The sequence below is a fragment of the Psammomys obesus genome, unplaced genomic scaffold, assembly GCF_907164565.1.
Source record: "Psammomys obesus unplaced genomic scaffold, mPsaObe1.curated_primary_1811, whole genome shotgun sequence".
Taxonomy (NCBI): domain Eukaryota; kingdom Metazoa; phylum Chordata; class Mammalia; order Rodentia; family Muridae; genus Psammomys; species Psammomys obesus.
The window spans coordinates 6663865-6680361 of record NW_026596064.1 but is presented as its reverse complement, the minus strand read 5'-3'; the positions used below and the strand labels follow the sequence as shown (position 1 = coordinate 6680361).

At 40.5% G+C, this 16497-nt stretch overlaps 1 protein-coding gene across 3 annotated transcripts in view; it reads right to left on the bottom strand.

Annotated features, from left to right (window-relative positions):
• Positions 1 to 5885: 5885 nt before the first annotated feature.
• The window catches only part of Il1rap (interleukin 1 receptor accessory protein), a 130754-nt gene continuing 120142 nt past the window's right edge, over positions 5886 to 16497 (bottom strand). The window contains exons 10-12 of one of the 3 annotated variants that reach the window (XM_055625037.1): positions 16317 to 16460; positions 6659 to 7234; positions 5886 to 6374 (exon numbers count right to left, since the gene is read on the bottom strand). In XM_055625037.1, coding sequence (XP_055481012.1) covers positions 6373 to 6374; positions 6659 to 7234; positions 16317 to 16460 — 722 coding nt within the window. In that variant the 3' untranslated portion in view covers positions 5886 to 6372. Of the gene's footprint in view, positions 7235 to 10966; positions 13968 to 16316; positions 16461 to 16497 lie in introns of those variants that run through there. The other 2 variants (XM_055625036.1, XM_055625038.1) reach the window with 2 other exon arrangements.

Sequence of the window (16497 nt, the reverse complement as noted above, 5' to 3'; positions counted from 1 at the left end):
AGTGTTAAAGAGCATTGTAGATATTTGTCTTCCCAGAGTGACTTGCAGGCTACCTACCATGCTCAAATTACCAAAAGTACACTCTAATAAGGCAAATTCCTACACAGTAACCCCCAACTTATGAAAGAGAGACTATAATGAAGAAGCTGCTTTCACATCTTCAGTGTAGAGGTGTCCCCAAAGGGACTCTCAGAAACATCAAAGTTTGCAAACATTATCACAGGGGTTATATACTATATAATAATTAATAATAATTAACCCAGGTTATTTCTAAATTGGAATTTCATTTTATCCAACCACTTCATATCATCTACGTAAAAGCAAATATATTATTACTGGAGGTTTTGCTAGTTGGAGGAGGTGGTCACTCCCATGCTGGAACTCACAGTGTGCATCACAGCTTCAAGAAATTACGTTTTAGTTTTAATGTGCACAGGTAATTCATTTTTATATTTACTTTGTGGAAATTTAAGGCATGATTTAGAGTGTAGAGAACAACAGTTGCAGTTTTTAAAGTTAAAATATGTAAAAACATTGTATAACATCACAATACAACAAGGTTAGATGATCCACAGGACACTTTGATATAACATGCCTCTGTGTGTAGAACTTTCTTCTGATGCTAAATCTTAGTTGTTCACTTGAATACATCAATTATCAACTAAAATCCAAGCAGCTAGGCAGGCCAGTAAGAGATCTTCCTGATTAGATCATTTGAAGTAGAAAAACCCACACTAAACCTGGGCCATACCTTCTAGTGGCAGTCTACATAAAAATATATCAAAGAAGGAAGCGTTTGCCTTTTGCCTACTTGCCCTCACTCTCACTGGCAAATTCATCTACATTGTATGTTGCTGAAGCATTTTTTCCCATTGGTAGTTGAACTCTTTTCTTTAAGATTCCAATGTAGACTAAAGACCATCAACTCTTTAAGAATCTTCTAGGATTTCAGCAACAGATTGGAACTGCTGAGACATCCAGTATTGTGGATTGAACAGCTACCAAATACTGGCCTTTCCATTGGGAGACAGTCGTTGCTGGACTACCTGGACCACAATCTAAAAGCTGTCCTAATAGAGCCCCTACATACACACGCACACACGCGTGCACACACACACAACACAACACAACATGCACGCACGCACACTTCATTCTATTCTATAGAGTTCCTATAGAGTACTGTAATGCGCTTGATTTTAACTTGTGATATGCATGGTTGTGATTAAATAGTTCCACTTGGGAGGCTTGAAATAAAATTTCTTTTGCATGAATCTACCAGGGTTAGTTCCAGAGTTGGCGTTGGAAAGTATGTTATAAGCTACATTCAAGGCCCAAGTGTATTACTAACTGACTTAGCACCATTGGGAAAGCCACTTACCCTGGATAATAGTTTCCTGTTCTGTGTTGAATGAGGATATTTTACAAAGATGAAAAAGTGGTGTTGCCTATGTATTGACTTTGTGGCATTTTATTTAATGCTCAAAACATCCAGTGAGATTAATAATAGTAATTCCATTTTAAATAGCAGGATATCAAGGCTCAGAGAGATCATAGTCCAAGAGAAAAGAGAAGGAAAACTGGATTTGCTTTAAATTCATAGTCCTAAATAGTTGATATTTCTTAAGTAATGGTATGTCTATTTGAGCAATAATTATGGCATTTCAATGATAGGTAACCATGGCCTGTGAGAAATTTTTCTTATTATTTTCATCGTTGAAATATATGACACTGGATATCACTTGATTGTGGCCTGATGGGTCAAGGATTAATTTCATTAATTTCTATATCTTTCTTCAGATGTTGAATGTGTAAGTCATTATCTTAGAAACTCTTCTATAGCCAAATGCCCCCAAATATGGCTTTAGGTTGCCAACCCTAACTTAACTTCTTCCAAGAAAATCAATACCAAAATTTAATTCTGAGAGTATCAAAATTACACAGCAGTTTAAGAGAACTTGTGTTTTATATCCATACCTCTTTCTTTAGTTCTTTGTTTTATTTTTAGCTCTTAAGAAGATAAGTCTAAATACTTTGTATACAGGACCTAGAGAAAGAAATCCCATACCTACCAGGAAACCTCTCCCTGCTGCTTAGCTTTCATAGGGGCAGAAGGTGCTATTACAGGCTGCTAGAGAGAAAAGATATCAATTGTCTTATTCAGCACTGAACCCTGCATAATACAACACCCACCTCTCAGGAAAGATATACTCACTGGGACATTAGTAGCATGGATTCTTATGGGGCAGTCTACTACTTTCTGATTGGATTTGAGGTGTATTACATGCCTGGTATTTAATACATTTCTGGTATGTAAAATCTGGTCAAATCCCATGGTGGTGAGATGCATAGGTCCTAAGCGGAACTTGCTATTGTTATGTTCTTAGGTGGTCATGATGCCAAACAAAGTAAATATTTATTTTTATAACAATGGGCCTGTGCTGCTTTCAGCATTGGTCAGAAAAACTCCCCTTTACGGTGGGATGGAGTCAATGCAGATACTCATAACTAGCCAAAGAAATGAGAATAAGTGATTATGAGTGGTCAGTTCTGAAGAAGGTACCTTATTCATCCCCTTGCCAAGGCTTAGGAAACACTGTGGAAGAGGAGGCAGAAAAAAAAAATCCTGGGAAGGATTGGTGTGAACTGCTTTGTTTTAGATATGACACATCTGTTACACTCACAAACTCATAGCAGTTGTGGTTACCTGCAAAAGCCAACCAAATTCTAGCATGAATAGCAGAGGAGCTGGTGAGTACCCAGGGTTTGGAGAGAACCATCCTTCTTTGTGGCCATGGTACCAGTACTAGTCTCTGCTCCAGTGGATGACCCTACATTCATAGACATACTGCTAGCCAGAATTGATGTTTTCTTAAGACTTGAAGTTGGGAGGGAGACTTGTCAAGATCAAGGGAGAACTAGTGATGCCAGTGGTGGATATGATCATAATACATGAAATGTTCCTCTTATTTATTTACTTATTCTTTTAAATAGTTTTTTTTAATTTTGTATGTGTGTGTACTAAGTATATGTATATGCATCTCATGTGTGTTGGAGTCCTCAGAAGTAGAGAGTAATGGATTCTTTTTTTTTTTAATTTTATTTTTCTTTTTAGTTATATTTTGTTAACTCTGTGTCCCAGCTGTATCCCGCTCCCTCATTCCCTCCCCAACCCCACACTCCCTCCCTGGTCTCCTCCCTGCCCCTTTCCAAGTCCCCTGATAGGGGAGGACCTCCTCCCCTTTCATCTGACCCTGTTTTATCAGGTATCTTCAGGGCTGGCTGCAAAGTCCTCCTCTGTGGCCTAACAGACTGCTCCTCCCCTGGGGGGGGGGGGTGTCAAACAGCCTGCCCTTGAGATCCTGTTAGAAATAGTCCGTGTTCCCCTTACTTTGGAAAACTACTTGGTTACTGAGCTACCACAGGCCACATCCGAGCAGAAGTTCTAGGTTATATCCATAGATGGTCCTTGGTTGAGTGTCAGTCTCAGAAAAGACCCTGTGCTCAGATATATTTGGTCCTTGTAGAGCTCCTATCCTTTCGATATCATACTAACTTCCCTTCTTTCATATGATTCCCTGCACTCTGCCGAGGGTTTAGAATCTAAGTTGTGACACACAACCTAAGTGTTGTGAGCCAAGCCTGGGTCCTCTGCAAGAACAGTGAGGGCTCTTAACCAGTGATCTATCTCTCTAGCATCATATATGAAAATTTTAAAGAGTGCTTTTAAAAATATTTAAATAATAATGCATAAAATAATCTCTACATCAGAAGACGAAGAAAACAGGGAACAGGACAGGAGCCTACCACACAGGGCCTCTGAAAAACTCTACTCAGCAGTGTATCAAAGCATATGCTGAGGTTCACAAACAAACTCTGGGCAGAGTGCAGGGACTCTTATGAAAGAAGTGGGAAATAGTAAGACTGGAGAGGACAGGAGCTCCACAAGGAGAGCAACAGAACCCAAAAATTTGAAGACAGGGGTCTTTGCTGAAACTGATATTCCAACCAAGGACCATTAATTGAGATAACCTAGAACCCCTGCACAGATGTAACCCATGGCAGTTCAGTGTCCAAGTGGGTTCCCTAATAATGGAAACAAGGACTGTCTTCCATGAACTCAGTGGCTGGCTCTTTGATCACTGTCCCCTGAGGTTGGAGCAGCCTTACCAGGCCACAGATGAAGACAATGCAGCTGGTCCTGATGAGACCAGATAGACAAGGGTCAGATGGATGGGGAGTAGGACCTCCACTATCAGTGGACTTGAAGAAGTGCATGGGAGGAGATGAGGGAGGGAAGGTGGTATTGGGAGGGAATGAGGGAGGGGGATACAGCTGGGATACAAAATGAATAAAATAAATATAAATTAAAACAACTAATCTCTCAAATTTTCCAATGATATTTTACAATTTGTCTGTTAATAGTTTGTCTGTTAATAAGAAATAAGACTAATTTGGATAGGAGCCTTCTCTCTTTGAAGCCATGTATGCTATCTATTTTCTGAAGGCTAAGTTGAGGCCTTTGAACATCTCTTCAAAAAGTGATGCAACAAGGAAATGAGAACTTTGTGTTGTGTTGAGTCATTTCTGCTGACTATCACATCTGGGTACCTAGTACATCATGCATAACGTTTAGCTGAGGGAGGTGTCTATTTCAACAGATAAAATGAAGAATTTTCAATCGTGTTTTATCTCTCTACCACTGCCTCTGTGTTTGATTGAGAGGCTGGCCGTGGAACAAGTTCAGTAGCAGTAGAAGGTTGCTGTACTGAAGGTGACACTTCCCATCTAATGTGGCCCACTACTGTTTTACATCTGCTTCTGTTCAGAAACAGCCCAGAGTTTGTGCTTGTAACTCTTACGGTAAACAAGAAACAGAGAGAGCTGAAAGAAGAGACACTGGTTCTCAGCTGTCTCCTGGGCTGGAGAATCCACCCAGATCAGCCCTATTATGAAAGCCAGATGTTTTCGGCCCAGAGAGGGAATACACATTTCTCATATGTTCTCACAGACAACTTGCATTATCCGAGGCCAGAGGTTCCCGTGGCACTTGAGCCCCTATTTCAGCATATATTCTTTGGCTAAATACTTTTGCCCTGAGATTACATAATAGTGACTCTTGGGATGAATATATCTCACGCATGAGAGGTTTTTTTTTTTTGGAGGGGGGGTGTTTTGTTTTGTTTGTCTTGATTCTTTGACTTTATTTTTTTTATAAATTTAAGCTAAGATATAATTGAAAATATATTCAAATATTAATATTTTTATACCTCACAAAAGAAACTGGACAGTCATACATGCAACGGCTGGTTCAGTAGCAAACAGAGCCAAGTAAGCACTTATGTGCTCTTCAGTGATCTGTAAGCTCAAGGGCTCCAGAAAAGGTCCATGACTTAAAAGCAAAGTGTCATGTAGCTTTAATTGTCATGTGACTGTTTGCAGAAAAGCCCTACTTGTCTGAACCTGCACTCTATTCATGTTGGAGTTGGAAGAAGTTAGTGGGCCTTTTTTTCTTTTTCTCTGACCCTTGGAGAAACTTGAACTCAACATCCATTTTCAGAATTCTGAACAAAGACGGTAGGCACCAACTTTTACCTACAGTTCCTTGCCAATACTGAGTGTTTTTACTATCATTTGAACAAAAAATAATCCTTACATAAGCTCCAGTTCTCTTTAAATGTCAAATCACTGTCTTTAGTACTTTCTTAGATTTCCAATACATGTCAGAAATAAAACAAAACAAAAACAAAAATGACTCCACACCTTTCCTATCTAATCTAAATTTCAGTTTCCCAAAATGGAATGTCCTTTAGATTTGAGTATCAATGGCAGAAAATGTAAAATGAGGAGAGGACATTAAAAATCTGTTAGTACAAAAGACATGGCATAAAAATACCTTTATTGAGACTGACAACATTAAGAAGTTTAGAGCACACTATTTACAGGGAGGCTATGAGAAGCATGAATTTCTAACGGGAAGATTTGTTTCTTGGAGGCCAAGTGTGCTGTAGGTTTGCTGCTGAGCTCTGTCCTACAGTGTCCACCAGAACCCATTCCTTTTCAAGTCATTCCCTTGAGTACTCACACACTTTGAGTGTCAAATTCCTTATCCCTTCCATACACACACCCTGTGTCAAAGCCCTGGTCCCTTGGGGAGGAAACACTCTATGAGTGTCAAAGCCCTGCAGGGTCCCTTGAGTAAAAACATCTGTGAGTGTCAAAGCCCTGGTCCCTTGGGTACAAATATCCTGTGAGTGTCAAAGCCCAAGAACACTTCACTTACTTACATACTGACCTTCTAGGGCCCGAGAAGAGTGTGCTCTTCCAAGGCCGTTAGAGGCAATAACTGGATACGGGTGCTTCAGGTCTTTTGTCTCCTAGAAATAAATAGTTTTTAAAAAATCAATAAAGGGGACACAAATGTGATAGTCTATTAGATGATTAAAAAAATGTCAGTTATTCCCAAAGGTTTGTGACCCAAAGAGAGTTGGTAGAAATAGCAGCCACCGCCCTCCACATAGTGATTATAGGATATAAAAGTCGTTGTTATTGGATAGATCTGTAAAATGGTGCAGTGCAAGAGCTGAGATCTGGGGAGTGGGTTCAGGTCTGGTGCGGTTTGGTATCCACTGACTTTCGGACTCTTGGAGAACAGGCTTACAGAGGTGTGTTTCCCATTGGGGTTGGGTGTGCATCTCTGCCCGGCTCTTGCTCCTGAGGTGACTTTCTCCTTCACAGTAGGTGACACAGCAGCGACAGGCTGCTGAGGGCTTTCCTCTGTGCTTGGATATGGTGCCCGGTGCTGGCTCTGCTCCAGACACTCTCTCTGAGCTCTGGAGTTCTGGGGGCTCTTTCAAACGACTTCTCCTCTGAACATGATCCAGACTGATGTCAGACTGAGAAGAACAGCTCTCATTCCAGCCGGAGCTGGCACTCAGACTTCTCAGGGGAAGAGCCAAACGCAAGGCCTTCCAGAACTTGGAGCCAGAATGTTTGGACTTCTCTCCCTTCCAGCTAACAAAAGACACAGACTCCTTCAGCTGCAGGATGCCTGGGTGGGGCTGCTCGAGGGGACGGTACTCTACCACAATGAGCTTGGTGGCAATGGAGTTCTGGCACATGACACCCAGTTTGAACTCCAGCATGCTGATGCTCTTTTCTGTCACATAGTCTGGGCTCAGGACAACAATCATCCTTCGGCTCCGCTGAATGAAATCAAACACCGCTTCCACCGTATCTACAGGGAAATGGAAACACAGCATAGCATCTGGTAATGATGTCCAAGTTGGTCACTGTCCATTCCATGAGGATGGGCATGAGCAAACTTCTGAGAACAGGGTAACAGTGCTAAATAAATCTATCCAGTGAAAAGTCAAGTATTCTCACCCACCCTTACATACAGAAAGAATCTGTTCCTTGTAAGAGTAAGAGGAGCCTCACTGGGCATGGTGGCTTATACCTGTGATTCCAACACTGGTGGGAGGCAGAGGCAGACCTATCTCTGTGAGTTCAAGGCCAGCCTGGTCTACAAAGTGAGTCCAGGATAGCCAAGGCTACACAAAGAAATCCTGTCTTCAAGGGAGGGGAGGACAAAACAAAACAAAAGAAAGAAGAGCCTCTTGAAAAAATTTATTCTCTCTCCCTACACAACACTCCCTTCCATTAAAGATGTTCTTCAATGAAGATGTCTTCTTCTATTATAAAAATAAGGGGATATAAATTAATAAACTTTTTTCGAGAATCAGTTGACTTTCTCCCTGCTTGCAAATCATGTCGTTTTAGAATTTTCATTTCCTCCCTCTGGGTTGGGGGTGGGGAGCTTGCCAAGCCACAGAGAAAGAGGATACAGCCAATCCTGATGAGACCTGATAGGCTAGGGTTAAATAGTAGGGGAGAGAGGACCTCTGGTATCAGTGGACTAGAGGAGGGGCATAAAGGGAGAAGAGGGAGGGAGGGTGGATTGGGAGGAGATGAGGGAGGGGGCCACAGTCGAGATACAAAGTGAATAAATTGTAATAATAAATAAATAAAAAGAATTTTCATTTCCCTAAGTTTTATCTGGTGGTCTTAGATCAGATATCTTCAAAAGTTCCAAGTATCTAAGCACTAAGGTGATGCTACTGTATTTTGTTCTTACCTCTGGATTAAGTGACTTCAGGTATCTCCTCTTATTCTATAAAAGACATGATTTCAAGAACTCTCATCCCTTATCATATTCCTGTGAATAATAATTCAACTTGTATATATGTCTTCTAGAATAATATTTTGAATAACAATGAACATATTTCTCCAGAAACTTTGATGGCACAGTACCTGGGGAATTACCCCCTCCCCACATCCTGAGTTACAGTCAGGCCCAGGTAAGTAAGTAATATTTTAGACACAGTATTGGTCCTTAGAAACTCATATTTCCTTCTTTCCTTGCTCCTTCCTCCCCACCCTCTCACCGTTGTTGCTTCAATTTTCTTTTGGTCTTTCTTTCTTGGGTGTGTGTGTGCTTGTGTGTGTGTGTGTGTGTGTGTGTAAGAAGTGGCCTGAAAGTCAATTTCTTGGGTGTGTGTGTGTGTGTGTGTGTGTGTGTGTGTTTAAGAAGTGGCCTGAAAGTCAATTAGAGAGCTGAATACCACCATAGTGGTTAAGAATCAATCAATTAATTAAGACTTCTGGCAGAGTATTTGATTCTAATGTTTGTTGAGGGAATATGGACAGGTCCCAAAGGGAAACTCTTCAGAGTAATGCAGTATTTAACTCACGGTGAAATGCAGGGGCTTAGACAACCCACAAGCCCCAAGACAATGTTTAAGAGATGGGCCTTGGTGGCTGCAGAAAAGAAATTTCATCAATGTGACTCTTAGTGCCACCAACTTTGAAAACATATGCCAGCCAGTACTGAGGCTGTATTTATCTTTCTTGAGCGTAGGGTGACCCTGGAATTTGCACATCATAACCTCTACGGGAATGAGGGAGCCAGGATCCTTATCCATGACTCATTCTTTACAATGTGTGATTTTAATGTGCTTAACTTAAAATTCAAAGATTTTTTTTTTTTTTGGTTCTGATGTTGAAAGATAAATTTACACTTTGAGGTCTCAAGACTACGTGTGTGTATGCAGATGTGCATGCGTGTACATGTGTATCTTGGTAACTTCCTTGTCCCATTTCCCCCTACTCAGATTTTATGAAATTTCCTTTAGTACATTAGAAAATGCATGTTCGATGCTTAACCTGCCTCACAAGAAACGCCAAATGACCTTAGCACAGCAAGGCTAGGTTTGAACAAGTTTTGAAAACTTACGCAATCAAATCCTACTAGTTACATATGTAACAGTATTAAAATGACTTTTAGAGAAAAGTGTGTTCCTTTCAATGGGATAACCGTGAATGAAAGTAAAATGCATGTCTTTTTCAGATGGGGCTGGCTTGTCCAGTGCTCAGAACTTTGGGTCATATTTTAGAAACAAGCAGTTTCCTTTTGTGATATTTAAAATACCTCCAAGATTTTTAAAACTTCCTATTTGAAGATGAGGGTGGTCATTTTTAATGCTAGAGTTTGTCTGGAGTCAGAATGAGCGAGATGATGTCCCATTTGACTCAGAAGAATGAGGTCTAGTTAGACGGCAATGGGATTCTTTAGGTTAGTCTTGGTTCTGATCCAGAACCCTACAATACTTAAAGAAACTCACACCTTTAAAAGTTGTAATAGCCCTGGAAGTCATAGTCATCTCCAAGTAAACTACAACCCTGATGTTTTTTCCTTTGCTAGGACTTTTCTAGAAGAACCTCCCCTCTCTTGCTATGTCCCTCTTTCACATTTTGTTTTAAAGGAGCAACTTTGTTTTAACAGTAATTGTTCTTATCTTAAGCTATTATAAACTAAATGCGTGGAAATTTTAAATCCTATTACTGACATAAATTTATTAAGTTCATATTCCAAAGCTAGTATCAAAATTGATTGAAAAGTTCAATAAATATATCAGTTTACTTTATAATTTGGATAGAAACACGGAAATCACGGCCAGTAAGTTGGGTGGGCAGGTAAAGGTGCCCATCATTCTGAATGTGATCCCTGGGAGGACTATGAGAACTGACTCCTGTGAGCTGTCCCCAACCTCCACTCATAGTTGTCCCTCCCCCACCTCGCCCACATAGGGATAGAAAATAAACACATAATTTATTTTTTAAAAACTCTTTACAAGGGAACACTGAAATAAAAAAAGACTAGTTGCTGACCATGCCATTCATACCGTGTTTCAAATTTTGCTTGCATAATTGATCTAGTTGGTGATATACACAATTGGATAGAGGAAGTGTCTAAGTATCTTGAGAAATTTAATTAAGCAAGTGATACGCAGATTGATGAGACTAATGCAATGGCATTACTGAGTCTCCGACAGGGTCACCATTGAAGGGTAAAACAACTCAAGACTGGTTACCATTCATCTGATGAAAAAAAAAATCCATATACAAAAGGTAATAGAATGTCTATTTCCTGTAATGGGAGATTCTGTATATGCACAGTAGAGAATTCTGTTGTCCTTCAACCCTGCCTGACAGTTGTTTGTTAACTGAGTAGAAACCTGCTTCCTTATGACTTTGGTCCATGGATCCTTGCTCCATCCTTTTGTTACTGGTAAGAGTTGTCTGTACGTTAGCAGAGTTTGAAACTGCAACCAGAGACATACGTTGCTTTGTTTTAAATGATCATTAACTGTGGCTTCTGCCTCTCCCAACCCATACACATAAACCCCTATCCTATTGCATCAAACTATCCATCTTATTTAAAGATGTTCTTACTCAACTGGGCAAGAAATGTCCTTGATATGAATTCTCATTTTTCTTAGCCTTTCCTCAATAAATATTTAACTATTATAATTTATTTAATTTCTTTGTATAATTATAATCACCGTTTTAACACTTACTTCTCAAGCCCCCAAACATGAAGATAAGGACACAAAACACATGCACAAAATAAAATTCAAAGGTGAAAATAAATGGTTTATTGTAAAAAATATGTAAATATACAAATCAAATGAAAATGGAAAATACAAATGTTTATGAATAAAATTAAAAACATGGTTTTAAAGTACTAATACCTATGGAAACAAATGAGTAATTAACACATGAAGTGATGTTTTTGTTTCCCCATAGGAGACAGTACTTTTTTTTTTTATTAGAATCACAGGGACTCATCTAAAGTACAAAAGAGATTTAAATAAGTCACATGTGGCTGTATAAGAAGACACTCTGCATAACATGGTTCTTTGTTAACCTGGGCACAGAGTTCCTTTCATTGTAAATTTAAAACCATGGGAGGATTTTTTTTCCATAGGAGACAAGATATATTTTAAATACAGAATCCAACAGTGCAGAAACCACACAGTACAGAGAGAATGGCCTGTGGTGAGAAGCTTGGCCCTTCCATTCCTATAGCCCATGCCATAGAGAACAATCAAAGCTTGTGTGGAACCAGCTTTCATCTGGTACTGTGATTAAAGGGTGTGAGTGGAAATGGTAATTATTTGAAATAAGAAAAAGCATTAGCACTTCTAAAAAGTTAGATGCAAGAATGACTATATATCATAGTTTTAAGTCAAGGATTCAGAAGGGAATTCTCAATTTAAAATAATCAATAATTCTAACACAGAGCAATGATTTACTATGGACTTCAGTACTGATGAATACTGAATAGTAAGAGATAATTTTAAAATTGCTTATTAACATTATCAACATAACTTGGATAAAGCCTTCCTTAAATTACGAGTTATCTTTCATAGGACACTCAGACTTATTTATAGCTATTATCTGTTTTACTTCATCACTCAACAGTCTACATAGCTGAGCACTGAGATGAATATAACTTAGATTCTAAGCGTGTCTGCAGGGAATAAAATGGAAAATGAACCAAACTCAGATGACTGTCTGCTGTCGAGAAGTGACAATGGGAGGTCCACAGACAGGAGTTTTCCCCTGCAACCTGAATCAACTGTAGGAAGAGTAAGTTGTTCATGCTAATATAGGGAAGGCAAGAACTTCGAAAACTACACACAGAGAGCCAGGGTTTCACAAACAGAACAGTAATGAAAACAGTAATGATAACAGCAATGCAAAACCATTACGCTATAAACATAATTCTGAAATGAAACAATAGTTCTACTGGCTTTTAATATTGTACCAATGGCTGTTTAAAGATGTATGTGTGTGATTATGTATAGCCCAAAATAATTACACATAATATATAGGCAGATGGATATACACACATACATGTAATTTTTGGGTACTTCTATATACATAGACACATGAAATTCATGTGAACTAACTTCATCTATGTGTATATACACACACACATATATACACACACGTTAGACATGATGTAAAAATTGGCCTCACTAAATCAAAATGTAACACTTCACCTAGTTTTCAATTTTACAAGTCTGATGAATAGTAATATTCTGCTTAAAACTGACAAAATCATTCCACTCTCAGTGAATTTCAGGGTGACTCGTTTGGAATAAGGCACTCCATGTGCTGGAGAATAAATTATTGAAAGGAGTTGATCTTTTAGAATACTAATACCAAAAGGGAAATCACTACCTCTCAATTCCTCTTTCACAATGACGAGGTATGAAAGAGTGAGGGTTAACCACTTTTCCGGCCTTCACATTAGTACAGTTGGGTTTAAAAGACAAATTGCAAGCGTCCTGTTCTGTGCTCTCTCCCCACGTGAAAAATGCCCTGAGAGCATTTGGCTTTTTCTCTCCATTAGCACCATTAAAAGCTTCCTCTCAGACTGCTCCAAGTGTGGCGCCACCTATGAGATCCGGATGGAATGATGGATAAAAACAGGGTAGGGAGATAGGGTGAAGAGCACAGGCCTCGCTATACAGACAGCTGAGAAATTACTCGGGTTAAGTAAGACACAAGCCATGACTTTTTTCAAGTTTATAAATATGATATCCATTACCTGAGATGAGGCAAATGTGGTTTAGTAGGAGGAAAGTAACATGCCACTTAGTCAGTCATGAGGAAGGGCTGCTGTGTGACCGTTAGGCTCGCTGAGGTGGTGCATTCGACTGACACACAAGCAAAGCAGTGAATTATCCTCAGCTCAGACAGATTTAGCCCGCCCTGATTCTGCATTTAATGGATGACTGACGGCAAAAGAAAATGAAGGGACAATCCTACTGAAAAACAGGGAATACTTCTGTCAGCAGGCAACGTATCTTTAAAGGGAGGTTCAAGTTACTGCACAAGGCAGCTCCGTAAAGGTGAGAACTTTTCTTTCTTTTCTTTTTTTTTTTTTTTTTTTTACAAAATAGATTTAAAAAATCAGGAAGAACAGAGATGGAGGGTGCATCAGACACACCCTTCCTTGCAAAGATCATAATGGCTTTAGAACTGGCGATGGACTGTTGAGGACATTACTCTAACCCTTAGTATTGCCTGAGAAGCAGAACTGCCAGCCGTACAGTCCCTAGGATGTTTTCCTATGAGGGGGCTTTGACAGGACTCTTTTCCCGTCTATGAAGCCCCAGCCTAGGAGGGAAGAAGGGGGTTCTTCCTTCCATGAGCCTCTTTGTTCTTTTCACTCCTTCGTTTTCCCTTTCATACGTTTTTCAGGGATGAGTAGGATAGGCCCTGCTTGTCACTGCTAGACCACCTGGGGCTCTTCTTCACTGGCATGGCCACCTGCAGCTGCTTCCAGAACCTGCCCTGCGGATACTTGGACTTCTCCCCTTTCCATTTAATGACCGTGAGCACCGTCTTAGCCCTCTTCAGCTCTTTCACCTTCATGTCCTTCACAGCTTTGTACTGTACTAAAATGACGCTGATGTTGCCCCGGGAGGCCATGTTTTCTAGGCCAGCCTTGAGCTCCAGAAGGGCTTGTGTTCCCTGGAGCACGTAGTTGGGGCTTAGGACAACCAGGAGTCGTCTGCTTTTCTGAATGAAGCTCAGGGTCTCGTCTGTGACAACTGGGAAAGAAAACACCATGGGGATTAGAGTTGGCTGGGAACTACCTGATGTGCAGAGCTCAAGGATGGAAGGCAGGGGACTTGGAACGACGGCCTGGGAAGCATGGCTGTAGCACAGTTCTCAGCAACATGACTAGTTACTCTTACTAACTTCATCTTACCACACTGTCCACTGAGCCTCACTCTGCTCGGGGGAGCCATCTAGCAGCAAATATACTGCGGACTGCTGTTACCCAGGCCTCAAAAGCACAGTTTGAACCAGGTGAAACACATGCATTGTAGTGACATCAGTATCTTCAAACCGTGTTGTGGCCTGGACAAACTGGCTCCTAAAAGGTACCCAAGAACCATCTTGTATGAAAAACACTCAAACAAATATGACCTACTGAGTCAAAACTCCCAGGTTTCATCTGCAGCTAACCAAGGACAAGAGCGGCGAATGTCAAATGTGAGTCTCTCTCTGCTGACGTCTACTTTTCCTGATGCTGACCAGTGTCACTATGTTGGTGGATCAGTAACTCAAGCAAATGGCCGTCTGGCTCACAGTGCATTCCCACAGCAGCTTCCCACTCCCCTCTGCCGTGGAAATGAGAGCAAAGAGTGGATATTTCTCCTTCACCTCAAATCGTCTCTGGGAAGCCCCTTTTCAGCAACTGTTAGCTGACGTGTTTGCGTTGACTTTCAAAAGCTTTCACCAAAAAAAAAAAAAAAAAAAAAAAGTGTGGGAAGTGGAAATGCAGCCTGATTTTATTCAAGGGCTCTGATTAATTCCTGCCACTAAATTCTTGGGACTAATCTCTCTCCTCACAGATGCTCAGGGAGAACCACATAATCCTTCACCCACAGGAGAGAGGCTTGGTAGCTCCAGGCACTGCACTGGTGGTTTTGAAATCTGTATCACCTTCTCCTCAGCAGTCATTTCCATTCTTAATCTTCACACATGCAGAAGGAATAGGGGACGACTTGCCAATTAAAAGCTAACATGTACAGCCTGAGGGAGAAGCCAGGAATGGGTATGTGTTCATTCTAAGCATTTCCACTGGAGGCTGACCGTGCATAAGCATAGAAAGAGGTCCAGAGGCAAAGGCGGCCCCAGGAAGAGCAGCGGAAAGACTCTAAAGGAAACAGGGCCTGCGAGGGGCGAGGATAATTATGCATTCTTCAAAGGACTGTCAGCACCCTGTGGAAGGTCTTATCCAGATGTATCCTGCGTATCTTTTAGTCACTTTTTCACTTAGTAGATATGATATTTGGATCAGTTTTGTGAACAAATAAATAGATGCATGAGTGAAGTGGGGAAATAGAAGTATTAATATGAGTGTAGTTTTGCCTTTAAGGGGGTAAGTGATCATTTCATGATACAGTGACACTGAAGGAGAATCTTCTCTAGGGCACAGGCAGCCTGGGTAATGGGTGTGCAAATAAGATAAAGGATACACTGACACAAAATGAGAAGAAAACTCCGTCTATCCCAGGTATCAACTACCTGCACATTAAAAACATATCAACAGCTAATGTTAACATATTTCCACAGATGTTTTTTTAAAAAAGGAGCTTGCCATGTTCCAGATGGGAGGCAGTGCACTCATTTAGAATAGGAGAGGCTTACAGGAGATGGAACATTGTGGCTGATGTGCTTGCTACAAAACTCCCAAAAGAACAATGACTTTGTTTGTAACTGTTTGGACTCTAAAAGAGGAGGTGTTTTTTCTAATATATATATATATATATATTCAGCAGTTGAAGCTTTCTGTTGTAAAATTTGCTAGAATGCACTGGCCTTACACATTTTAAGTTAAAACTCAAACACACGCACTGATAGAAATGGGGATGCAAACAACGAAAAGGCAGGTTTGAGGGGCACTATTTAGTTGGCACAGAAGTGAGAAAGGGGCAAAGGGCAAGTCATGTTAACAGGGGAATGCTCTGTGATGTCTGTCCTGCACCTCAGTTCCAGTTAACTGAGGAAACCTCAGTGGTTGTTAAGTAGCATTTTCTATACTTGCTCTTTGCAAAAGAAAACTAATGCATGTCAGCCTAATTTAAAAAAACAAAACAAAACAAACAAAAAAAAAACCTAACATCAAGGGAGAGAGACTTCCTAAGGACTGGCTCTTTTCTGACCCGGCGTTTTTAAAGATGGCAAGAGAATTTTCCTTAAGCCATAAACTGAGCTGAACAGCGTGAACCCTACAGCTGGCTGTGTCTCTGGGAAGTCTCTGTAACTTGAAGGGATTGTACGCTCAGTGTCTGAACACCAGTACTGAGATACAACCCATGCATGCACCACAGCTCAGGATCTGCTTTCCCTTCAGGGTAGCACCATTGGTGTTCATCTGCAATACCTACTTCCCCCAGGCAGGCTGTCTCTGTCGAAGATGCACAGCTTGTATCCAAATTCATTCTCCAAAACTCCACGGAGCGTCAGTAACACAAATTCCTCTTCTTCAGCATTTCTTGCATAGGAGACATAAATATCATACTCCTTTCCATCTAGCAAAAGGAACACATAGCCAACATGCATTAGAAA